General features: G+C 43.9%; 1 protein-coding gene across 3 annotated transcripts in view; it reads right to left on the bottom strand.

The window, feature by feature from the left end:
- Positions 1 to 2,007: 2,007 nt before the first annotated feature.
- EMB976 (Tetratricopeptide repeat (TPR)-like superfamily protein) overlaps positions 2,008 to 26,740 on the bottom strand; it is a 38,725-nt gene continuing 13,992 nt past the window's right edge. Inside the window, exons 2-4 of one of the 3 annotated variants that reach the window (XM_086525601.1) lie at positions 3,645 to 4,173; positions 2,775 to 3,065; positions 2,008 to 2,684 (exon numbers count right to left, since the gene is read on the bottom strand). In XM_086525601.1, coding sequence (XP_086381727.1) covers positions 2,392 to 2,684; positions 2,775 to 3,065; positions 3,645 to 4,173 — 1,113 coding nt within the window. In that variant the 3' untranslated portion in view covers positions 2,008 to 2,391. Of the gene's footprint in view, positions 2,685 to 2,774; positions 4,184 to 26,740 lie in introns of all 3 variants that reach the window. The other 2 variants (XM_086525600.1, XM_086525602.1) reach the window with 2 other exon arrangements.

The raw sequence follows: 26,740 nt of genomic DNA, 5'->3' as shown, positions 1-26,740 counted from the left end.
CTCATGCACTTTGCACTCACATCTCCACTCTCTTTGTTTTCAATGTCCAAAGAAACCAAATCCGTTTAATTCACAAAGAAATTTCAACGCAGAAACATCATCGAATTTTGAACAACCAGATTCTACTAAGGATAAAGGAAAATCTGTGGTCAATACGATTCGTGTCTCAGAGGATACGACTATTCTTATGAAGCATGCTCAGTGCAATTCTTCAGTTTTGGAGCCTCTCTCAAAGCAAGTTTTGAGCTTTCTTGGAACACTTAACGGTCGCTCCATCAATGTTTTGGTGGACAGCGGATGTTCTAATAATTTCGTCAACACTCAGATAGTTCAACAGCTTGGCTATGCAGATCTAGAGGGTGTTTTCTTCTTGAAGTCGTTGTTCTCGAAGCTCTACTGTCACACATGTCTTCATTTTAGCAAGTGTTGCCGAGTGGATTTCGATGACCTTGGCTTCGACTTCTTTCACTTTGTTGGTTGTAAGATCGGCCATGGACTCAAATCGTGCCTTAAGCTTGCTAAGGCGAGCTTTGAGATCGCAATTCTCCTCCATGACCCGATCGAGATCTACTTGGAGTCGCTCGATTCGATCTAATTTGTTCGGTGCCGCTAAGACGGCAGCAATGCTCGGTCGTGTTCGCCCAACGGTCTTCGGGGGTTTTTAGTTGGTCGTCATGCTTCCAAAGGAAAGCTTCTCTTTCGCTGAGTGACCACACAAAACCGACAAACCTCTTGCTTATGTGTAGGGTTTGATTATTATATTAAGCCATGTATTCTCTTACTCGGGCGGAGGCTACACAGGCCAGCGAGGGCATTGCTGGCGACTGTTAGGCGGCCGCTTCACGGGGCAGTACCGTCAGCGTTGCTGGACAGTACCGACAGGGCCGATGCGGGCGGTGGTTGCAGGAGTTTGTTGGCGCACAGGGTCTACAGGGCGTTGGCTTGCACGGGGCAGGGCTGAGAGAGAGAGAGAGAGAGAGAGAGAGAGAGAGAGAGATTGTTGAACCAACCAATCTTGGCAATGAATTGATACTTTTACAATGGGGACAATGGGTTGCATATATACCCACCTAAGTAAATTGCCCTACCCAAACTTTGACAAATAAGTAAAATAAATACCTAAAGGCCAAAATAAATAATGAGATCACATTGGCATTTCATTTGAGATGACATAACTTTAACATTTAGTCCCCTCAGCCACCAGTTCCAAAGTTGGTGGTTAGCATTATTTCAAGACCCTTATCCCCCTTTGAGTCAATTGCGCTAGGAAGGAGAAGGGGAGCCAGGAGAAGGTAGGAGCCGTAAGGCAGCTAGCGCGGAAGAGACTCAGATAGGACTGCTGAGGGGGCAATCAATTGAAGAGAAGGGTCTCTTATAGTGCTAAAGAGGGATTTGACAATGGAAGATGGGTTGCTGCTGAGGCATGGGGTCTCCTTTGAGTAGGCAGGCCAGCGGTCAAGAGGGAATTCGCCATCCGGGTGAACTGGAGAAAGGTCCTCATGGGAGTCTCTTTGTGTACTAGGCGCAACCTCTCACTGAAGGGAGCAAATAGAGATTTTTTTCATGGACACAGGAGATTTCGGGGCCACATTGAGCATAATTTACATATAAAAAACTCTTGTCGTTGTATCTTGAGATTCCATGATAATGTGAGTTTTAAGCTGTGGTTGTGAGGGGAGGTCTAAGTCATTTACATGTTGAAAAGGAAGTGAGTCTAGTGTATTAGACATATAAAAAGTGTTTAGAGCTATTCAGAGCCAGCTATTAAAGAGAAAAAGTGTTTAATCTTCGGTCTTCTTCAACGTTCATACAACATTTCATTTGTCCCCTACATCTCTTTGACTCTCTATCTGATTACATCACTCTATAGCAAATCACCAGCTCTCCCCATGGATTTCCTTATCTACAGCGAGAGATCTCTCTCTCTCCATACAATTATGAAATCATTCTGAAAAAGGAACCAGGACAGCCTTCTGAAACTCTAGTGGTTCATGCATGGACACATGGTTGGACAGAAAGAATTTTTAGTCAAGCTTGGCCAAAACACATACAACCCAAGATGCCTCATGGATGCTCATTAGAGCTTCATTTCTATGGTTATTCAGTAAAATTGAGCCTTCCTCTGTTTCTTTTCAAAGTTACAATGCTGGAATGACAGCTTTCAGAAACTTGTATTTGGCCAATGGGTTGGTGATAGTCACAAGCTACACGATGAGGCAGTCCAACACTTAATACCATGAAAGGAAACGAAACACAAGGCTCTTGGTATGCTACCTTTACTTCCCATTTGTAACTACCCAACGGAGAGTTTTTTGCGATGTAAGTATGCACAAGCATGCATAGATGAGTGCAACGAGACAGAAAGACAAAGAGGATCAGCTTGGGGACCTGCTACTTTGACACATCGCAAGCAACCTCGTCAGAAACCAGCTTCTCCATGGTCTGAAGTAGCATTTCAGCTTCACTTTCTTGCCCACACTTGTTGCATGTATTGATCATTGCATTATAAATTTTTGTGCTGAATTGTAAACCAGCGCTGTGCCCTTCCTTTATAAGTTTCAGTGCTCGTTCGCACTGCTCGGTACTGTTAAATGCATTGACAACAGAGATCAAAGTCTCTTCGCTTGGCAGAATGCCCTGTGTCAGCATTTGAGAACATAAAGATTCCACCATATCCCGAGCACCTGGAGCAGCCCAAATATTGTTCCATATTAAAGGAGTAGGAGTAGCAGTTTTCATCTACCGAAAATTAGCATAGGGAAGACAGAACTTACCGCGGCTGGTATATTTGGATATAATTTTATCCGATAACTTTACATCACATTCCAACAAGCATCTGAAAAGCCCCATGGCTGCTTCCTGGTTCCCAAATTCATGATGAATAGTGAACATTATGGATGTTGCCAATGGATCCACCTGCTTGAAACTTTGATAGACCGATGCTGCATCAGCCACCCTTCCCACCTTTCCATAAGCCCTCATGAGCATAGTCTTGACAGCTTTATCAGTAGAGAAGCCCTTCATTTGCATCAATGAAAAATAGAAATCTGCTTGTTGCAGGAGGCCTGCATAACAGAGATGACTGAGAATGGCATTATAAAGCTCTTCATCAGGCAGTACACTTGAATTTTCTAGCTTCAAAATCAAAGCATTCCCAGCTTGAACCATCTGCATCTTTTTGTACAGATTGAACATCCAAGTAAATGCGACTGCATCTGCAAAACCTCGGTCCAACATGGAATCAAGTACGGACTCAGCGTGACTTAGCTGCTGCTGCCTCAAACAGCATTGTAGCATGACAATCCAGGCATGCTTTGTCATTTCGAACCCCCGAGATTGCATCTCATCAAAAAGCTCTAGTGCCAAATCAAACTGGCCCGCTTGCATCCTCACCCTAGCCATTAACACAAATAATCTGTCAGACACTAGTAGTTTCGCTTCATCCATCTCTTTGAAAGCCTCCTCAGCATCCGCAAGCATGCCTAATTTACCGTAAATTGAGATTATTGTCCCATATATCACTTCATCTGCTGGAAAACCCAGACTCTGCATTTCAGAGAAAAAGGCAACTGCTACTTGGAACTTACCAATATTGGTAAAGAAATGCACCAAATAGGTGTAAGTGTGCTTAGTTAAAGTCAAACCTTGTAATTTCATGCGCTCATAAAGCTCTAGAATGTTGTCTAGCCTTCCTAAATCTCCCATCATCTTGATGACTGTACTGTAAAGAATCTCGTCAGGTAGATGCCCCTCCTGTACCATCTCCTCAAAAACATCAAGAGCCTCTACAGATTTCCGTTCCTTTCTGAGAACATTGACAATCACTGCGTAAGTGTATTCGTTGGGCTTCACTCGAGCAGTAAGCAAATCTCTCCAAACTTCAATGGCATTATTGTACAAACCTGCTTTGTACAAGGAAGAAAGCATAAAATTCAATACCACAATTGGTGGGACAAGGCCTTGGGAGCGCATCATTGTATAAAATGCCATCATGTCATTTATTCGATTTGCCTTTCCAAATATACAAATTAAGCTGCATATCACTACTTCATCTGGCTCACAACCTTCCCGCAACATCTCTGTATAATAAGTTTCGACTAGATCAAACCTGCCTGCTTCACCACACTTCCTCAACAGCATTGTATATGGAATGACACTAGGTATGTAACAGCCCTGAAATTGACTTTCAAGTGATACATATCAAAAAGGGCAGTGTTGCTCATCCACAATTAACATACTCATAAAGACACATCAGCAAAAGCAGCATATGGTTTGACATCAACAATATAACTGCTCATAAGGACACATCAGTATAATAAGATCGATCATCTTTCCTGTCCTCCCTTTAAGGTATTATGAAACAGGGTTACCTATATATCACCCTCAGAAAACGACAACAAAGATAACAATTTTCTAAGAGAAAATTCCACGACACAACACTAGCTTGCCAAGGCATATGGCACCAGGCAGCTAGACATAAAATTACACCTTTTTTGAAAGCATTTTCAAGTAAACAAGGCCGACACTAACGTGTAGACAGCGGCACTGCCTGCTGTTGAGAGAGAGAGAGAGAGAGAGAGAGAGAGAGAGAGAGAGCACTTGACTGCTTTGAACGACAGAGGGAGAAAGATAATCTATTTTTACTAGGAAGCCTAAAAAATAGCCTAGAAAGCGTTAAAAAAAGCCTAAAAAATGTGTACACAATTTGATAGGCACCACGCCTATATCACTACCTGTAAGCGGGCACTGCCAACAAATGGGTTTTTACGAAGGTAATTTAGCTTTTCTTCTTTGTCCATTTTCTTGTGTACCTTGCTTTTGTGTTTTTATGAGTGTTTTAGCCTCTCATATAATTCGTAAGTTCAAGCTATTCTAACCTTCAGGACATATATATGTGAAGTGGTCCAATTAGGTACCCACCATTTTGGAGAAATGAAAAACCTTGCAAAACATCTAAAATGCAAAGTGAAAGATGATTGTTAGAAGATGAAAATCCTTAAGGTGTGGGAAAGTCAAAAGACTTTACATTCTCTTTATATAAAGAGGTTAGAGCACGAGCATGCTCCATTTCTTTGCATTCCATTGTCTTTTCTTCTTCTTAAGGTTTCTTGAATTTTTACCTTTCCTAGTCTTTCTTTCTCCTTTTTTAAAATTGGTAGCCAAAAAGAGATCCGGTTAATTTCATAAGAAGCTTCAATACTGAAACAATTTGACCTTCAAATATGTTGTCCGCTCCAAAATGTCATCTGCCTACTAATAGAAAAATTACTCCAAAATTTTCATGGGTGGAGCTTGAAAAGTTTCCAATCATAAGACATTCCAGACCAAACATTCTATCCTTGCTTCCTTCTTTCTTGTGTGACTTGCTTTTGTGGTTTTGTGAGTGTTTTAGCCTCTCTTATAATAGATATTCTGACCTTAAGGCTTATATATATGTATATATATGAAGTTTGGTCCAATTAGGCCCCCACCATTTCGAACAAATGAAAAACCTTGCAAAACATCTAAAATGCAATGCGAAAGGTGATTGTTAGGAGATGAACATCCTTAAGGTATTGAAAAGTCAAAACACTTTACATTCTCTTTATATAAAGAGGGTATAGCACGAGCATGCTCCATGTCTTTACATTCCATTGTCTTTTCTTCTTCTTAAGGTTTCTGGAATTTTTACCTTTCATAGTCTTTCTTTCCCTCCTTCCATACAATAGATAACCAAATGGAGATCCAGTTATGATCATAAAATGCATTAATACTGAAACAATTTGATGATGTCCATTCCGAAATGTTATCTACCTACTAATAGAAAAAAAAAGAGAGTTGATAGTCTTGTGACAAGTGTGTTAAAATAATTTATTTAAACTCTCACTGGACCTTTTAGTCTTCTGGCCAATAGGAATCAAGCAAGACATTGGGCTGTTGGATGCTCATTGGACCCCTTGGTAGACAGTCCAATATACTTCTAGGGTGCTTAATTTCTATTGGTTCTTTTATCAAGCATTTTTTAATTGATTAGACTAATTTTACTCTAGCCTAATTCTCATTGGTTCATCTCTATGGCCATCCAATAGGATTTGAGGGGAGATTGGGGGCATTTGGGCTAGAAGCCTGCCTTGTCTCCATTATTCCCTTTGTGTAAAGGGAGAGCTTGGGAGTGTGTATGTGTGTGTGTGTGTTTCTCTCTCTTCCCCTACCTTTAGGACTCGCCCCCTCCTTCCTAGGGATGTGGGAAGACTTTTTAGTCTTCCCATAATCATCAAATATTCCCCACTTTTGGCCATTGGACTTTTTAATTAAATTTTGGAACCTTAGTGTCACGTGACACATCCAACCCTAAGTGTCTGTGTAGAAGCTACAGCACGACAAGGGTTCAGTCAGTCCAGTCAGTCTAGATTAGAAGTGATCTGGCACTTTTGTGAGTCTATTCGTAGATCGTGCATGCCCAGTCACTTAGTGTAGATGCATATCCTCTGGTTGCACACAGCATGATCATAAGCATTCCCGTCAGAATCCATCAAAATCCTTCAAAGGAATTTTCCAGTGCATTTAGCCTATTTTACCTATTTTTGGCATTTTTCACGTATTATTTTTTAAGTGACTTTTGTTGGAAAGTAGGTAGGGCAAATTGAGTAAGTTTATATATAAGCAAACCTAGACTAGCACTAATTGGCAAGAGAGGCAGCAGGAGCTCCACGCTCAACAGGCATCTTCTCATCAGAAACCCCCCCAAGAGACCTAGCGTTTTTGGAGCAGAAGCCAAGACCTAGCGTTTTCATCACCAGATCAGCTAGCGATTTGCTTTGCAGATTCCGGCGACAGCAAACCACAGGCTTCGCGTTTTGCATCAGATCTTCACCGCATAGCCATCACAGGACATAGCGTTTGCATCAGCAACCCATCGCCAAGCTTCAAGCAGCCTAGCGTTTTTCATCCCATCAAGAAGCGCTGCAGATTTTCAGCCTTTGGATATTTTCAGCAGGTGCATTTCAGCCCTCTATTCATAGCCATTCCGACCCCGACACAGCAACAGATTTTCAGCCCTAAAGACCAGCAGAATCAGCGTTTTCCTTGGCGTTTTCGGCAGCAACAGATTTCAGCCCATAGCGCTTTTGGACAGCAGATAAAAAATTGCAGGTTTCAGCCCTTAGGTCGGCTTCGCTATCCCCGTCGTCATCGCCGACATAGCCTAGACTTGCATCAGTCACATGCATTCAGTTGGTACTAGTTTGTGCAATCATAAGTAGACCACTCTCGCCGACGAGAGTGGGCCTTCGGAGGAGGGTTTTACAACGTCTCTGGTGTCGTATCTCTCTTCTCTCTCTATCTCTCAGTCTCATACACTTGCACGCACAGTGTCCATTCACTTTGTTATGATCATTGCACTCTCTCATTAAGAACGGAAGGCTCTCCCTTCCATAAGAACAAAAGGAACCTTGAGCACAGTTTGGAGCACTCATCTTGAGCAAAGTTCAAACATTCATTCCACTGCACTTTATATTGGTATCAGAGCTTTGGCAGTGCTCTGTATCACTTAAGGAAAGAACCACAAGAACCACATAATTTTTTTTGCTTGTTGCGGTCGCACCCAAGTTCACTTGGGCGTGACGATTCCTAATCGTGTTTTTGAAGAGTGACAGGAAACTCAAGAAAGAAGGGCTTGTCCAGCCTCCCCTTGTGCCTCTTTTCACTCATTGAGAGCGGACCATGCACTTAGCGGCCGGCCAATCGACGTGAGGTGGGAAAAAGAAACCTTGGTGTGAGCGCAAGGCCCCCAAGGGGTGCGCCCGCGGAAAAGAGTAGAACTCGGGTGAAGAGAAGATCCTTCTCAAACACAGATTGCAAGCGAAAGAAAACCTCAAGAACCTCAAGAACCTTAAGAACCCAAGAACCCAAGACCCTCAAGAACCCAAGTTCCTCGTGAACTTAAGAACCAAAGATCATAGTGCATGGTCATCACCCAAAGCGGAATGGATACTTCGCATACAGGTGATGAGCATGAGAGAGGCGACGAAGAGTTCTCCCCACCAAGAGATTTTTCTGACCCTCCCCCTTCTCCATCTACGCCACGAGTTGTACCAACTTCCATGGAGGTGATGGTCAAGTCGATGTTGGACATGATGGCCCAGCAACAAGAAGCCAATCGCGAAGCAACTCGCCTTGCGCTGGCACAACAAGAAGCGAATCGAATTGCGTTGGCACAACAAGAAGCAAATCACATTGCTGTAGAACGCGAGCACGATGAACGAAAAGAAAGAAAAGTACAAAGAAAGGAGGAACGGGAAGCTCAAAAAGCGGCCTTGGAGGCCAAGCGTGAGGCTCAAAGAGAACTACGCACTCAAGAATTGGTTTGACAAGTACTTACCTCGAAGTCCGAACCAACCAAAGATCGTGGGAGTTCCTCAAGTGGCGCAAGCCACGATGCGGATTCCAACAATCCAATCACAGAGAAGTTGACTTTCAATAAGTATGATGGTAAGATGGATGCTACGGTTATTCATTCTTGGTTGCATCAATTTAATGCTTATTTTGCGACAACTAAGAAGACAGGGAATAGCAAGGTTTTGAAGGCAGCTATGTACCTTGCCGGTGATGCCATCAATTGGTACCACACATGGCAAGAGGCACAGCTAGCCGCGCACCTAGAGGAAGCCGACGAATTCACGCCCCTTTCCTTCAATAGGGCTGATTTTCAAGACAAGCTCAAGGCGCGGTTTATGCCACCTCAATACCTCACACGATTGAAGGACGATTGGTGCGCTCTCAAGCAGAATGGTATGCCGGTTATGTCTTTTTCTAATTGTGTTTTGCAGCTAGGTACCCAATTACGCAAGTCGGATGATGAACACAAAGAGGCATTCCTTTATGGATTGAACGAGTAAATCAAGTACGATGTCGAGGTGCTCGATCCAATCGATCTCAACGAGGCGGTAGCGATTGCTCTCGCACAAGAGATAAAGCACAACAAGGGAAAGCCTAAGGAGAACAAGACTTCCACAAGTACCTCTCAGACTTCTCAGAACCCTCGGAACGGTAAGAACGGTAAGACTGGTAAGAACGGTAACTCTTCTAACCAATCTTCCAACAGTCTCTCAGAAAAGAATTCTTCCAATGAACCTAAGGGTAAGGCTAACACAATTGCTAAACCTAAGCTCACTCCAAATGAAAAGGTAGCACAAGGAACTGTAGGAGGATATATCACGTCGGAAGAACAAAGCACTTATTCTAAGGAAGGTCGTTGTTTTCATTGTCACATTAAGGGTCACATAAAAAGACCATGTCCTAATCTTGAATCGAATGAATCTAAAGAATCCACAGAACCCACTTCCTTTGTCAATGCAATTACTGATAACACGAGGTGCCCCAAGTTTCTCTTGACCCTCCCATTAATGGTTCTCTCATTAAATGTTATGGTCATATGTCGGGGCAACGTTTTGTCATATTGTTTGACCCAGATAGTATGCATGATGTGATCAATCCCTCTCTTGTTGAGAGGGCCCGCCTAGAAGTTAGTCAGAAATCTCCTCTCGAGGTCTTTGGCTTTGTTCCCGGTATGGACTCTCTCATCACGCAAGAGTGTCTTGGTGTGTTGTCTACAATTCAACAAGTTGCTTTCACTAGAAGATTTTTTGTCTCTCCTCTCTCAGGATGTGATATGATTTTGGGCATTCGATGGTTTCGTGAGCTTAACCCTCTCATTGATTGGAAGGCTAACACTTTCACTCTCTATGCCAAAAGTGACTCTCCATTGTCATTCGTGGAGAGGAAATTGTTCATTCTCCCTCTCTTATTGCTAATATGCAGGACAAGATTGAAAGGATTCAGGAGAAGGAGACTCTCTCAGTCTCTTCTTCTCCAAAGCATGACACACAAGATTTGCATGATTATGAGAAGCATGATGATGATTTCATTAACAATGATGAGCATGATGAATTGGATGATAATGATGAGCATGATGATTTGCATGATCAAGATGTGATTTCTCACAAGCATGATAATTTGCATGAAGAAGACGTGATTGTTCAAAAGGATGGTGAGTTAGTTGATGCTTTTTCTAGCGAAGCTAACCTCGTTGCAGATTCGATCAATCACGAAGGATCGATCTTAGCTCTCGAGCCTCGGTCCAAAGAACCCCTTCAGGAAGAACCTATCTTGGCTCTCGAGCCTAGGTCCAAAGAACCCTTACAGGAAGTATTATGTGTTCGCATGATTGATACGCACGCATTGTTCGAGTGTTTCACTCGTGATCGTTTCCTGTATTTTAGTCAGCGTCTTAATGTGATCCCTTTTCCTAGGCATGACATATTGTACGTTGAGCACGTTTCACTCATGGATGAGCACGAATGTATGCGGATTATTTATGAAAAGCTGAAATGTATGCATTCAAGGAAGTCACATTTTATGTCTCTTCCTTGGCACGACACAATTGTAGAAAGAGCACATGAAACTATGAGCATCAAGAGTGGGCATTTCCATTGGGTTTTGCCACACTTGATTGATTTAGATAAGCACGACACAATTCGATCTCATTGTTTGCGAGTGTGTGATGAACGGTTTGGCACTCCATCTCTTTGTTCATCTACATTGCATGCACAATTTTTTAGGAAGACGAGATTTTTTCCATTCACTTTACATGGAATGGGTATGTTCATGTTTTTGTGTTGGAAGTGGTTTCAAGAATTTTCAGCCATGGAGATTCTTGAAGAAGAAAGAAGCATGACTCTAGACGAAGTTGAAGCATCGAAGGAGCCACAGAAGACTTTGTGTCGCTTTCGGCGCGGCCCAAAGAAGCAAGCATTGCAGACCTTTCTGAAGTTCAAGTACCGCACGACCCACACATCCGAGTGGGCCGGCGAAGAGTCCCTTCCAGGATTCCGGATGCTATTGGCGATCTCCCTCGACGCCATACAGTTCGGTACCAGTACCTTACTTTGAAAAGGAGGGGATGTCACATCACACATCCAACCCTGTGTGTCCGTGGACAAGCTACAGTACGACAAGGGTTCAGTCAGTCAAGTCAGTCTAGATTAGAAGTGATCTGGCACTTTTGTGAGTCTATTCATAGACCGTGCATGCCCAATCACTTAGTGTAGATGCATATCCTCTGGTTGCAAACAACATGATCATAAGCATTCCCATTAGAATCCATCAGAATCCTTCAGGGGAATCTTCCAGTGCATTTACCCTATTTTACCTATTTTTGATATTTTTCACTTATTATTTTTAAGTGACATTTGTTGGAAAGTAGGTAGGGCAAATTGAGTAAGTTTATATATAAGCAAACCTAAACTAGCACTAATTGGCAGGAGAGGCAGCAAGAGCTCCACGCTCAACAGGCACCTTCTCAACAGAAACCCCCCCAAGAGACCTAGCGTTTTTGGAGCAGAAGCCAAGACCTAGCATTTTCATCACCAGATCAGCCAGCGATTTGCTTTGCAGATTCCGGCGACAGCAGACCACAAGCTTAGCGTTTTGCATCAGATCTTCACCGCATAGCCATCACAGGACATAGCGTTTGCATCACCAACCCATCGCCAAGCTTCAGGCAGCCTAGCGTTTTTCATCCCATCAAGAACCGTGCATACCCAATGACTTAGTGTAGATGCATATCCTCTGGTTGCACACAGCATGATCATAAGCATTCCCATTAGAATCCATCAGAATCCTTCAGGGGAGTCTTCCAGTACATTTACCCTATTTTACCTATTTTTGACATTTTTCACTTATTATTTTTAAGTGACTTTTGCTGGAAAGTAAGTAGGGCAAATTTAGTAAGTTTATATATAAGCAAACCTAGACTAGCACTAATTGGCAGGAGAGGCAGCAAGAGCTCCACGCTCAACAGGCACCTTCTAAACAGAAACCCCCCCAAGAGACCTAGCGTTTTTGGAGCAGAAGCCAAGACCTAGCGTTTTCATCACCAGATCAGCCAGCGATTTGCTTTGCAGATTCCGGCGACAGCAGACCACAGGCTTAGCGTTTTGCATCAGATCTTCACCGCATAGCCATCACAGGACATAGCGTTTGCATCAGCAACCCATCGCCAAGCTTCAGGCAGCCTAGCGTTTTTCATCCCATCAAGAAGCGCTGCAGATTTTCAGCCTTTGGATATTTTCAGCAAGTGCATTTCAGCCCTCTGTTCATAGCCATTCTGACCCCGACACAGCAGCAGATTTTCAGCCCTAAAGACCAGCAGAATCAGCGTTTTCCTTAGCGTTTTCGACAACAGCAGATTTCAGCGCATAGCGTTTTTAGACAGCAGATAAAAGATTGCAGGTTTCAGCCCTTAGGTCGGCTTCGCCATCCCCGTCGTCATCGCTGACATAGCCTAGACTTGCATCAGTCACATGCATTCAGTTTGTACCAGTTTGTGCAATCATAAGTAGACTACTCTCGCCGACGCGAGTGGGGCCTTCGGAGGAGGGTTTTACAACGTCTCTGGTGTCGTATCTCTCTTCTCTCTCTATCTCTCAGTCTCATACACTTGCACGCACAGTGTCCATTCCCTTTGTTATGATCATTGCGCTCTCTCATTAAGAACGGAAGGCTCTCCCTTCCATATGAACGAAAGGAATTTTGAGCACAGTTCGGAGCAGTCATCTTGAGCAAAGTTCAAACATTCATTCCGCTGCACCTTAGCCTATGGAAGTCTTAATGGAGCTGAACCTTAGGTCTTTTAAGCTCTATAGATGCACATTGCTCTTTTGCAGACTGTCCCCCTTTGGAGCCCTATTTTTCCTCCTTTGGATCACTGCTGAGAGCGGTTTGACAGCCTTACCAATATTCTAGCTTTTACTCCCGTGGTACCTCCTCATATTAAATGATCAGTTTAACATGAGAAAATCAATCGGGAGAATTAGATATTAGTTATTATGGCATTACCTCTCTCTTGAAATCATAGTCGTCCTCGACTATGAGATAAAGAACATAAAGCCTAGTCATTAGTCCGTTTGCTAGTGGGTAGAGGATCCCTATTTTACCTTACGACACCGTTCCAGAATGGATGACTGGTCCACTTGGTGCTTGAGAGCTTTAGCTGCCGCAAGCATCTCTGCACATTAGTCCGTATCAATCTTCCATAGTAGAGTGACAAGCTCTACTTGGTGTTCAGGAGACGTCGTCTCCACAAACATGATCCTAAGCATGCATACTTATTAACATTTGTGCACAATAAAGAAAAAGAGAGTCTTATAAGACAAAAACTTTGCTCATTTATACATATTTACATTTGCTTACTCTAGGAAATCATTGTAAGCATTGACAAGGTTTAGGTTATCCTTTAATTGTATGCCTTGCATCCATCTAGCATCTTCAAAAGGATAATTTTTAAACTTGATAAAATATCGTCGGATGGTCTTACTGCCTCTCAATACCTTGTCTTCATGTCGGAGAATGGACTCGGGCTGCAACACCTCTTCTTGGTCCTCGATCTCCGATGGGTCTTCAATGGTTGCTTCTTGATGTGGCTCTCCTTTGTAAGGCTTTAGTAGGCTCACATGGAAAGCATTGTGTATGAGCCAATGGTTTGGCAACTTGAGCTAATAGGTCATCTCATTGATCGGCCTAAGAATCTGAAAGGGACCATAGTACCTTTTTGCTAACTTAGTGTCACAAACTACTGACGTGTCAAAGCCCTGAAGAATGGAGTCAACTTGCAGATCCTGGCCGAGGGGCCTAAACCCTAAGAAGAACAAGCAACAACAGAAGAAGAAGTCCTACCAACTTATGGGGACCCCGTACGTTGCAGCTGTACGAACGCTCCGGATTTTCTATTGGCTGATGACGTGGCAAATTGTATGGATTTCCGCGTTTTGCACTGACTGCTGACGCGACAGACTATACGGTATTCCATGATTTACGCTGGCAGCTTTTTAGTATTGCTTTTGGACCAGAAGCTTTTGAGTTTGAAGGCTTTTCATGTAAACTGCTTTTGGGACCTAGGGCCTTTGAACATGAGGCCATGGGCTCATTGTCTGGCACGCTTCCTGGAGAAGGTGTAGAGTCTGGCATACCGGCTTGTACTGAGTTGATGCAATATAAAGAAATATCGAAAGGGACGCCAAGGTTTGGGGCCAATACTCTCTGGGGTGGAATTCCCCCACTCCGTGTCGTGTGTCGTCTTCCCCTTTCAATTCAATTGTTATTGAAGTGTTAAAAGTTTGTTCAGTCTGTTCTTTTCTATTGGCACGTGGTGCCCGTCTTGTGACAATGGTATCGAGCATCAAGCGTGTGCTTTTCTACAAACATACCGGTCCTACAAAAGAGCAGACAGAGCTATTGGAATATCACTTGAAGAATCTTCGTGCCCCAATCTCAAACTTATTAGCGACTCCCACCCATACTTCATCGCGCATTGAGCACGCTCCTGTCTTCACCACTCATGTCTTACACGGCATAAGCCCAAAAAAAAAGATCACTTGCAAGAGAAGGATCCAAGATTTGTTTCAGGTCCCTGTTTTTCCTCAAAAGCAGTGCCATGCAGATATTGATGTCTATAGCTACCAAGCCGCACACTTCCAAGGACTTGGCAAGCTTTGAAGAAAATTTTTGTCCGAAGTTATATGGTTTCTGACATCTTCCATCGGAGTGCAACTTCTGGCAGAGTGGGGTATCCTAAAATGCTTGCCATGGAAACCCTAGCAGATTATATCTTGAAAATTTCTCAACATCTCTCAGTAGATGTCTCTTCTCGAGCTGATAACCTTGGAGGTCCAATGTGATTGCTATGTCTTCGGACTACCATCGCCGCCAGAGAAACACTATCTGTCCAAGAGCCGATGGACCATGTTGTGGTGGGCTACGACCTCATAGAAGGAACCTAACCCTAATTTTTGGTGCAAGTTTCAGGATGGAAAGTCAGTTGACTTTTCGAGCTCGACAGATGTCGAAATTGCTTTTTAAGTTTAAATTTTGTCTGAGAATCTGTTTGAGAACTTGTTTGGTAATCCTGTTTGGAATTTGTTTGAAATGGATGCTATCTGTTTTAAACCTGTCTTGGTGTCGATGTGAATTGTTTGACTATGGTTTTAATACTAGTTTCAATGATTGCTGATTTTACTCCCGGGTTGAGAAGTGAGAAATACTATATGGGTATTGTTTGAACCTCGGAACGACGCAGGCCGATGCTTGGGGAGTGTTTCATTGTATGTTTGAAAACCTCGGAAACGACGCAAGCCAATGTCTGGGGAGCATTCCGTTGTATGCTAGAAAACCTCCGAACGACGCATATCGATGCTTGGGGAGCGTTTGGTTGTATGCTTGTAAAATAATTGTTGTTGCGACTCCCAGCCCGCACCTGGATGGTTATGCGGGAGGAGTATTAAGAAGTCTGAGCAGTGGTTACTCTTAGCACCTCCAAACGACGCAGGCTGCAGTCTAGGGGACGTTTCGTTGTAAAAGGCCTCTATATCTCCTGGCCCGGACCTTTTTGGGTTATGCGGGAGGAGTGGTGAGGGAGTCGTTGAATATCTCCCGGCCCGAACCTTGTGTTGCGGGAGGAATGTTCATCGGCGACTTTTTGTTTCTATGTCTTGTAACATTCATATGTGAGCATTTGTGTTGCATTGTGATGTGCCAACTATTGAATATTCCTAACTGGATGAGATTGCATGGGTATGTAATTTTAGTGCATCAAGACAACCGTGGAAGATCACTGCGGTATGCGTGTGATGGCTAATTTTACTACGCCAGCATATCAAGAGTTCCGAACTGGACGAAAGGAGAAGCCAATTCCTTGATCAAAAGAGCCGAAAGGAGAAGCCAACTCCTTAACAAAAAAAAATAGCAAGTTGATTGTGCCTCGGAATGTCCCGTGGAATATTTTTGAGCTAACTTGAGTTGTTTTACAGATATGCTCTAATCCCGGACGATTACTTTCTTTCAAGAAGGGGGGATGTGTAGCACACTTGGACACTCCAAGTCAAGAATCAATCACCACAGCACCAAATAACCACTTCAAAACAATTCACAGATCACAATAGATTTGCATTGGCCCGGCGGAGTTCCGTGCCTAGAGATATTGGCCCCAAAGACTGGCGCCCCTTTCGGTATTTCTTTATGTATTAAATCAATGTCAAAGTACAAGAGAGCGGTTAGGGTTTCACTCTCAGACTCTGCGTCCAGATGCTCTGTAGAGTAAGCCCTAGTCCACCAATTTATTTGTTTACAAGGGATGCCCAAAAGCAGAGCCCCAAAAGCTTCCAGAGTTAAAAGCAAAAATTCTCTCTCTCTCTCTCTCAGGAGAGTAAAAATAAAGCAATCAGTTTTTTCTCTCTTCCATGGCCCATGCGTAGAGAAAAGCAGATAATTGCGTCGCTAGCTGGGCTTTTTTTCAGCTCCGCAAAAATCCGGAAACATCCGTACTGCAGCCACGTGGCATTTTAGCAGTTAGGGTTAGGGTTTCAGCCACTTTAGGGTTTCAGCCAACAGTTAGGGTTAGGTTTTCCAAAAATTAGGATTTTTGGCAAAAATTAGGGTTTGCAGGAATTAGGGTTTCTGGCAATTTCTGCTCTCGATAACCACGTCATCACTTTGTGACATACCCCCCTCTTGAAAGCATTGTAATCACCCTCGATTACCCTGCAAAACCGACAGAAGCCATAAACCGTCCTAGCAGACACTGACTATTAGTACGAACATACTAGGAACACACATCTAGCACATGTACCAATCGACATTCACATCACATGACATTCAACATTCATTCGGATCTTAGACCATGATTTATCAGCAATGTAGCTAGCAATCGCATCTAGATCCAATCGGGACCTCATCGATGTCCGATTGACTAACCCCTATTGCAACCATGTCTATTCGAGATCAATCAGACCAAAATACTGCAGTCATTTCGTCTATCAGTTCCTGCATTGAAAAGAAGTCAAGAACAAATCAGTATCATAATCAGGAATTCCATTTCATAAAGTCATACAGCAGAATACTGTCAGCTTTCAATCTCCCTGAAGCTCAAAGAGATATCAGTGACTAGTATCTAAATCAAGGCATCTGTTGACAAAGGAGCGGAGTGACTCCCCTCTTGTGCATCCCACTGCACCAGATCTCTGGCCAAGCTGAATTCTGGGTTCCATTTGGAGTAGACTATGCTAAACCAAAAGCATCGAGGTAAAGTTTCACAATCTGAGGAGTATCTACTAGGTCCTCCTCCTCCATCCACTTCGCATCCAATGCAGGATAGTTCTTGAACTTAACCAAGAACCGCCTTCGGACTTTACCTTTATTCTTCATATCCTTATGTGCCAAAAATGTTCAGGAACAAGGATCTCCTCGTTTGCTTGCTCATCAGGCTCCCCATCATCAGGCACATCACCCTTAAAAGGTTTCAAGAGACTCACATGCAATGCATTGTGAATCCTTCAAGTATCTGGCAGTTTGAATCGGAAGGAGACATCATTTATCTTTTCAGTGATCTGGAAAGGTCCGTAGTATCGCATACTAAGCTTTGGAAAAAGCGTCTCCTTTCCCTTTTTCTTTCTTAGGCGTGCCTTCTCAAAACGTAAGAGCACCCAATCATCCTCCTTCAATTTCAAGTCGCGACGATGGCAATCCGCTGCATTTTTTCTGTCGTTCTTGAGACTTCTACAAAGTCTCGCGAACCTTGGCAAAAGTCGTATCTAAGTCTCACGTATATTCATCCGCTTCAAAAATCTTATCTTTCGTGCTTAGGAAGGGTGGAACCTTCGTAGCACCTTCAACAATCTCAAATGGCGCCTTCCCCGTCAAAGAGTGTATCGTGTTATTGTAGGCAAATTCCACCAAAGGTAGGTACTTTTCCCATTGAGTCTTCTAATCCAAGATATAAGACTTCAATAAATCTAGAACCAATGAATTTGCAATCTCAGATTGCCCATCAGTCTGCAGGTGGAACGATGAAGAGAACTGCAACCACGTGCCAATGTTCTCCCAAATTGCCTTCCAAAACAAACTCGTAAATCTGGGGTCTCTGTCGGAGACAATCGTCTCAGGCATGCCATGCAATCTGAAGATCTGGGCCACAAACAGTCTCGCTAAGTGATCCCGCTTGACTGATTTCTTCACTGGAATGAAATGAGCCTGTTTGCTAAATCTGTCAATAACAGTCCAGATACCATCGTGACCACTCTGTGTTCTCGGGAGATCAAAAATGAAATCCATTGCAATACTTTCCCAGGGGCGGGTGGATATGGATAAAGAATGTAATAATCCCTATGCCTTATGCCTGTCAAACTTGACCTGCCGGTATACTAAGCAACTGCGAACAAACTCTTCCACATCCTTTTTGAGTCTCGGCCAAAAAAAGTATCTCTCTACCCCCTTCATGGTGGTAGCAACTGTCTCCCCATCCCGTATCAGTGTGAAAATATCTACAAAATCTATATCTGTGGCATATTGGTCGACCATATCTCGACCCTCCTCTGATGTATCGCGGAAATAGCCAGAACCAACGGCTTCCGAGACAAAGCATCTGCCACCACATTCTTCTGTCCATGCATGTGGACAATCTGGAAGTGAAACTGTGACAAGATGTTCGCCCACCGCATCTGCTTTTCCGAAAGCTACTTCTGTGACAAGAAGTAGCACAAACTCTGATGGTCTGTAAAGACAGTAAAATCCGCTCCAAGTAGGTAATGCCGGCACTAAGTAAGAGCGTGGATAACCGCCAAAAGCTCTTTCTCATAAATCTGTGCTGTCATCTCCGGCCTTGAGAACAATCGGCTCTCGTAAGCAATGACATGGCATTCTTGCATTAAGACCGCACCCAGACTACGACCACAAGCATCATAATATACTTCAAATGACTTCTGCAAGTCCGGCAAAGTCGAAACAAGTCCTATAGTCAATTTTTCTTTCAATGTCTGAAAGGCAGTTACCTCTGTGGATCCCCACGAGAAAGGGACTCCTTTCTATGTCAAGATATGCAAAGGGGAAGCAACCTCAAACTTTCGTATGAACCGCCTGTAGTAGAACACAGTCCCAAGAAGCTTCTAACTTCATGGGCATTCTTCAAATCGGGCCAATCACGGATAGTCTCTAACTTGGCCGGTTCCATTTGCACACCTGCTGCTGAGACAATGTGTCCCAAAAAGTGTATCTCTGGTAGGAAAAATTCACTTTTCTTTGCATTAATCACTCACTTGTGATATCGTAATGCCTGAAAGACCTGAAGCAGATGATCTCTATGTTCAGCCTCATTCTTGGAGAAAACAATGATGTCGTCAAAGAAAGTGCCAACAAATAGCTTGTACTCTCGAAAAATCATGTCCATCATCCGGTTAAATGTCGCAGGAGCATTGGTTAAGCCAAAAGGCATCACCAAAAACTCAAATAACCCAAAAGTAGTCCGGAAGGCTATCTTGTAGACGTCTCCCAGCGCGATTCGGATCTAATGATATCCACTCTTCAGGTCAATCCTGCTAAAGCATGAGGATCCCTGTAACCTGTCGAGTATATCATCGATCCTAGGAATCGAAAATCTGTTCTTGATGGTGATTTTGTTGAAAGCTCTATAATCGATGCACATTCTCCAAGATCCGTCTTTCTTCAAAACCAACAACACTGGAGAGCAATATGGTGAAGTACTAGGCTGGACAAGACCCTTTTCCAAGAGGTCTTTCACTTGGTTCATAATCTCGTCATTCTGTGCTCGCCTCACACGGTAAGGTGGCCGATTCGGTGGTTCGCTTCCAGGTATCAGATCAATGGTATGATCTTCAGGACGAGCATATGGTAACTCGCTTGGTAGGCCCTCTGAGGAGCAATCGGCGTGAGAGTGGAGAATGTAACAGACTTGGACACTCCAAGTCAAGAATCTACCACGACAGCACAAATAACCACTTAAAAACAGTTCATAGTTCACAATTGATTCAACACTGGCCCGGCGGAGTTCCGTCCCTAGAGATATTGGCCCCAAAGACTGGCGCCCCTTTCGGTATTTCTTTTTGTATTAATCTGTGTTCAAAGTACAAGAGTGCGGGCAGGCGCTCACACTCAGACTCTGCATCCAGATGCTCTGAGTTGTGAGAGGCCTGCTCACATATTTGAAGTTACAAGGGTCGCCAAAAGCAGATCCCCTAAAGCTGAAAATCAAAAGCTTAAGTAAAAGCTTTGGAAAATAAAGCAAAAGTTCTTTCTCTCTCTTTCTTTTAATAAAGCAAAGAGGCTTTCTCTCTTTTCCCATTGCGTGGAAAATCAATACCAAAAGCTGAAATCACAAACACCCCACGCAAAAGCAAAAGCAATGCCAAAAATCTGCTCAGCTTTCCGTAAATCGCGCTGGTGTCCGTACAGCAGGCCACATGTCAACCCGCCAAGTCAGCAAATCAAGGTTAGGGTTCGGATTAGGGTTAGGAAAGAATTAGGGTTTTTGATTTTAGGGTTAGGGTTTCATCAAAATTAGGGTTTCGGGCAGAATTAGGGTTTTTGATTTTAGGGTTAGGGTTTCATCCGAATTAGGGTTTCGGGCGGAATTAGGATTTCTGATTTTAGGGCTAGGGTTTCAATAGAATTAGGGTTTCGGGTAGTCACGTCATCACTTTGTGACATAGAAAATCTTGGCATTCTTTATCAAGTTTAGACATATTTATCCTATCCTTATCGCTCAATTCTTTCATAAAGATCGAGTAAACAAACAGACTAGATTTTATTAATTTTGAAATGGCCGAAGCCAATACAATAGGGATAGACTCGCCCTTCAGTTTAATATCAAGTACAATGGTTCTGCCCTTCTCTGTAGTCAAAGTCACTTTTCTCGCTCGATAATCGACCACGGCATTGTTCTTGTGATACCAGGGAATCCCTAAGAGAACATCACAACCCTCCAAAGGCATTATGAAGAAGTCCTCATGCCTCAAATACCCCTGACAATGCAACTACCCCTGACAATGCAACTGAAATATGCCAATGACACGTGTAATGGCTACGTCTTTGTCGGGTGCCGCTAGAACTGCCTCCGCAAGTGGTCCCATCCGATCGAGAGTGATCTCGAGCCGCGCCGCCAATTCCAGTGAAATGAAGTTGGCCTTGGCTCCTCCATCAAAGAAGATCAGGGCCTCTTGATCTTTCACTTTGCCCCAAGCTCGGCAAAGTTCTGTACTCTCGTCCATGGTGTTGGGATCGGTACCCACGCAATCTGGAACCAATCCTCTTTTCATCTTGCCTTTTCGTCCATGTTCCTCAGCTGCTCTCGAGCTCTCAGGCCTGTCGTCGTCCCTATCATTATGTTCTTTCTGTGCCTTTTTAGGGCACTTCGCGGAGATATGTCCATGTTCCCCGCATCCAAAGCACTTCCCCTCCTTGATGAAGCGAGCTCGCTCCCGAGGAGTAAGCTTGGGTCGTGCATCCTTTTTCTCTGGGTTGCTCTTTTTCTTTCTACTTTCATTCCCAGAAGTCTGTTCGGCTCGTTGTGTCATGGCCTCATCTGTGGGGTAGGTCAGACTACCAGAGTGAATGGCAAAGCCCCGCTTCGCATGACTCATCAACTCCTGAATAGAAGCTGACTTCTGTTCCAAGCAGTGATCTCGGATCTCTGTAGGTAGACCCAAGGTAAACCACTCAAACTGTTCTCTGAGCGAGATCTTCTTGAATGAAGAGGCGGATAGAAAAGAGCTCCAAAATCTCTCACAGTAAGCATTTATTGTATCTTCCTTGGTCATCCGAAGATGGTTCCAAGCAGCTCGTATATCGCGTTCATACTCTTGCGTCAACCAAGAAGAAATAAAAAGCTTCTTAAATTTCAGCCATTTAACTGACGCAGTCTTGTTTAAAAGAAGCGTGGACCACCAAGTTCGAGCATTCCCCTCTAAGTAAGAGGCAGCTCTCCGAATCTTGGAGTGCTCTAAGTAGCCTCCTCCCGCGAAAGCGATGTCAAACTGCTGTATAAAAGACAAAGAGCCTTCGAAGCATCTAAGTTCCTGAAAAAGTATCAAATTTGATCGAGTGTCCACCTTCCTTAAACTCTCGGACTTTCTTGCTTTTATCTTCCAGAAAGTCATATTGGTTGGCTTTTTAAAAATTCTTCTTGTTCGCATAAAAGTTTCCGTCATCGGAGTCTGAACTGTCTGTAGACGAGTCCTCAGTAGAACTGTCAGTCACTGGGCGAGATTTAGACTTCTTTGACTTTTTCTTGCCCTTTCCGAAGCGTTGTTTCTTGCTTTGCTTTTTGCCTTTTCTGTCTTCTTCGCTCGAATCTGAAGAGCTAGAAGAACTGTCAGAAGAAGAAGAAGAAGAAGAATTGGGTACTCCTTCAAAGTGAACACGCTTCTTCTGTTTCTTTGCTTTGTCAAATGTCGCTTGACAACCCAAATAACCCAGGAAGTCAGTGCCCTTTTTACGCTTTTTGCCGTGCTTTTTGGCTTTCTTTTGTGCGTCAAAAAGCTGAGCAATCCGTGCATCAACCACCTCTTCTAATTCCTTCTCTGAATATTTCTTGTGAGCAGAAGGTTTCTTGAGAGTGGGTTTCGGGGGTGGTGTAGTGGTTTTTGCCACTGCTCGTGCACTTCTTGAAAAGAAGTCTCGCTCATATATTTTGCAAATTTTGGGTCCTTCGCAAAATTGAGCATCATCTTTGTTGCATCGCCGATCAATTGACGATGCTCCATCTCTTGTCGCTCCGTCTGAGTAGGCAGAGGCGGGCCATACACTGCCGGAATCTTCGTTGTGATCCCTGCCCGCATCTCCAGATGCAGAGGGAGTCGACTGATCCTTGCGTGAAGCCGTAGGTGCCGCGGAAAAAAATTTGAGGATCGGATTTCCCGTAGAAAAGCAATCGGCCGTGCTCTGATACCACTGTAACAAACTTGGACACTCCAAATCAAGAATCAATCACCACAACACCAAATAATCACTTCAAAACAATTCACAGATCACAATAGATTTGCACTGGCCCGACGGAGTTCCATGCCTAGAGATATTGGCCCCAAAGACTGGCGTCCCTTTCGGTATTTCTTTATGTATTAAATCAATGTCAAAGTACAAGAGAGCGGTTAGGGTTTCACTCTCAGACTCTGCGTCCAGATGCTCTGCAGAGTGAGCCCTAAACAACCTATTTATTTGTTTACAAGGGATGCCCAAAAGCAGAGCCCCAAAAGCTTCCAGAATTAAAAGCAAAAATTCTCTCTCCTCTCTCAGGAGAGTAAAAATAAAGCAATCAGTTTTTTCTCTCCCTTGGCCCATACGTAGAGAAAAGCAGATAATTGCGTCGCTAGCTGGGCTTTTTTTCAGCTCTGCAAAATCCGGAAACATCCATACTGCTGCCACGTGGCATTTCAGCAGTTAGGGTTAGGATTTCCAAAAATTAGGGTTTCTGCAAATTAGGGTTTGCAAGAATTAGGGTTTCTGGCAGTTTCTGCTCTCGGTAGCCACGTCATCACTTTGTGACAGGATGTAACAAACTGCTGACATATCAAAGCCCTGAAGAATGGAGCCAACCTGCAGATCCTAGCCGAGGGGCCTAAACCCTAAAAAGAACAAGCAATAGCAGAAGAAGAAATCCTACCAACTTATGGGGACCCCGTCCAATGGGGCTCAAGTGACATAAAGGCATTAAATTAAAGCAGGACCCACACACGCGTGGAATGATGACGCGGCAGTTGTAAGGACGCTCCGGATTTTCCGCTAGCTGATGACGTGACAGACTGTATGGATTTCCGCGTTTTGAGCTGATTGCTGACGTGGCAGACTGTATGGAATTCCGTGAATTACGCTAGCAGCTTTTTGGCATTGCTTTTGGACCAAAAGCTTTTGAGTTTGGAGGCTTTTCATGTAAACTTCTTTTGGGGCCTAGGGCCTTTGAATATGAGGCCATGGGCTCATTCTCTGGCACGCTTCCTGGAGAAGGTGCATAGTCTGGAGTACCGGCTTGTACTGAGTTGATGCAATATAAAGAAATACCGAAAGGGGCGCCACGGTTTGGGGAATACTCTCTGGGGTGGAATTATACCACTCCGTGTCGCATGTCGTCTTCCCCTTTCAGTTCAGTTGTTATTGAAGTGTTAAGTCTGTTCTTTTCTATTGGCACGTGGTGCCCGTCTTGTGATAGTACATTTGGTGTCCCGTAGGATTCTTGTCTGTCGTGTGCCTTAATTGAGCCTTGGGAAACTTAAGCAAGACCCAATCATTTTGTCTAAAGGCTACAACTCTTGTAACTATGTCAGACTTTGTAAATAATTAATTTATTTACGAGAAAAGAATTATCTAATTAGTTGTGTGCACATCAAAATAGATTTAGCAATTCTGGGGCCTCAGGTGCGCCCAAGTTTGGGCTAGTGCACCTCAGGGAGACCCTAGCAGAAAATACCCTGAAGCCCTAGCGATTGGGAAATCGAGTCTTCAATGAAGGGATAGATAGTAGACTCAGATTACAGGCTCAGAAAATTACGCGCGCTAGTGCAAGCACAAGAATGAGATGGGGTCCTTAGACTATTAACCCTAAGGCCTGATTATTTTACGGCCTAAGGATAAGTTAGTTAAAAGTATCTTAAATGATTTGCGTTGGACCAAATGGCCGGACAAGTGTGAACAGGTAATGCCAGAGCATTGCTGGTATGGCAATGCGCTAGGGAGCAGCTAACGTTTTCATTTGTTGCATCTATGTGTGCAGTTGTGCACTTAATTGCACATTTCATCAACTAGCATAGGATTTTTAAAGTCAAAAGTTGAATGGTTTTTAAATTTTAAAGTAAGTGTGCCACTTCGCACACTTTCCCATGCAATCTCTCTCTCTCTCTCTCTCTCTCTCTCTCTCTCTCTCTCTCTCTCTCTCTCTCTTCATGCTAGCGCCCCCTCTTCTGGGAGGCTATAAGAGAGCAGCCCCTCCCCCTCTTGCCAGGTTAGCAGTGCACTACCCCCCCCCCCCCAAGTTGACCATCCTCTACGCAGTGAAGCTTGAGAGCAGCACCTTGTGGTGTATGTGGAGCCTCTGAGCACCCATCACCTAGAACAAGGCCTCTCATGGTTGCTTACAGCTTTGGGGAAGTTTCATCGCGTAAAGTAGTAGAAAACTCTCTTTCTCCCTTGTCTAGCTGCTGCAAATTCCCTGTTTTCAGCCCCTAATCACTTGTATTAGGGTGAATTTCAGCAAAGTCTTAATAGAATCTCATTCCCCACTACCTACTCTACACATACACCAAGTTTGGAGCATTTCCATCGCGAAAAGGACCTCCAATTTGGCATTGGAACACACTCAGGTAACAATTTCTGGTTATGTGCAGAAAATTACAGCAAGCGTGTGTGTGTGTTTTGCATGTTTCTGTGGTTGGTTAATTGCAGGAATGATTACGTCCAAAGTGACACAGTTAGCGGAAGATAGACCCTCATTCGTGAGAGCTTCCGATGAGTTTTGTGGAAGGTAGACTCTCCCCTACGAGAGCTTCCCAAAATCTCGTAGAAGAGGATAGATCCTCTCAGTAGTCAGAGAGCAGTTGTTCTACTCTCTCAGTCAGAAGCAGAAAAAGGCCAAGAAAGAATAGAGGACGGGCTTTCGCCCCGTTCCTGTGCTTGTAAAGATTCTCCCTTAGTAATAAAGATATCCTCTTTATGGGGGGGGACCAGCCCATCTTCTAGTCCCCAATGAAGTGTCAAGTTTTCTCTCTCTCTCTAATTCTCTTGAGTATTTGAAGTGCAATTAAACGTCAGTTTACGCTTCCGTATTTTTGTGACAGTGGTATCAGACCAAGGTCATCTCTCTCTTCCTTAAGGGATTGACGACTCTTGGCAGACTGCAGAAATGGGAGGACGCGAGATAGAGTTCTCTCTCCTTCAACAGCAGGTGGAAGAGTTGCAAAAAGCTCTCTCAAATCCAGAAGTCCAAAAGATTCTCCATACTCTTGAGAAAGGGAAGGAGAAAATGCTGATGGGGTCGGGAGAAATCCCGCAGAACCCAAAGGCGCCAGAACCAAGGAAAGATCCTTTGATTGGAACCTCCCGCATGCACGAGAGGCACAGGAAACCTTCAGAACGTCATGTGCGGTTTAACCCAAAGGTTCAAGAGCAGGATCCCCCTGATTCCCCTCAGCTCTCTTTCATGAAGAATCTGGATGACATCGTTGCTCCGGAAGACATGTTTCTTGACGATCCTTCGCAGCAAGAAGTGCATTCAAGGGAAAAGACTCCTGTCCATAACGAGTCTAAGCATAGAAAGAAGGAGCACCGTAAGAGGAAGCACCACAGGCAGAAAACATTCAAGTCGGGACACAAAGATGTGAAATTCGACACCTACAATGGACGGCGTGATAATGACAAAGCTTTGGCTTTCATCCGCCAATTCGAAGTTGCATTTGCTGAAGGGAATTTTAAAGAAAGATCCAAACTTCGCCAGCAGTTGGTGGTTAACCCTTATCCTGGAAGATCGTAAACCCCAAGATTGGACTGCTTTCAAGAAGGAGTTCAACACACAGTTCCTTCCTCCAGACTATGAGGAAGAGGTAAAGAAAGAATGGGATCGACTTTCACAGTCGGAGAACAAAACTGTTCCACGCTATGTGGATAGGTTTTGGGACGTTCTCTTGAAAGTCACTCCATTCAAGAAGATTGACGATTCGGAAAAGATGCGCAAGTTTGAAGCAGGATTGCATAAAGCCTTGCAAAAGGCTATGAAGCTTTACCCTCGAGGTAACTTGCAGATACTTATGGAATCAGCCCGCATAGCTGATGGAATACATGACAAGGGTACTCCCAGGAAGATGGAGCAAAGCACTTACCATGCCAAGCGGAAGGCTCTCCATGAGCAGCCTACCTCTTCTACTTCTTCTCAAAAGAA

Source organism: Adiantum capillus-veneris, chromosome 12, assembly GCF_014529385.1.
Source record: "Adiantum capillus-veneris isolate H3 chromosome 12, ASM1452938v2, whole genome shotgun sequence".
Lineage (NCBI taxonomy): Eukaryota > Viridiplantae > Streptophyta > Polypodiopsida > Polypodiales > Pteridaceae > Adiantum > Adiantum capillus-veneris.
This window is presented reverse-complemented; position numbering and strand designations above follow the sequence as displayed.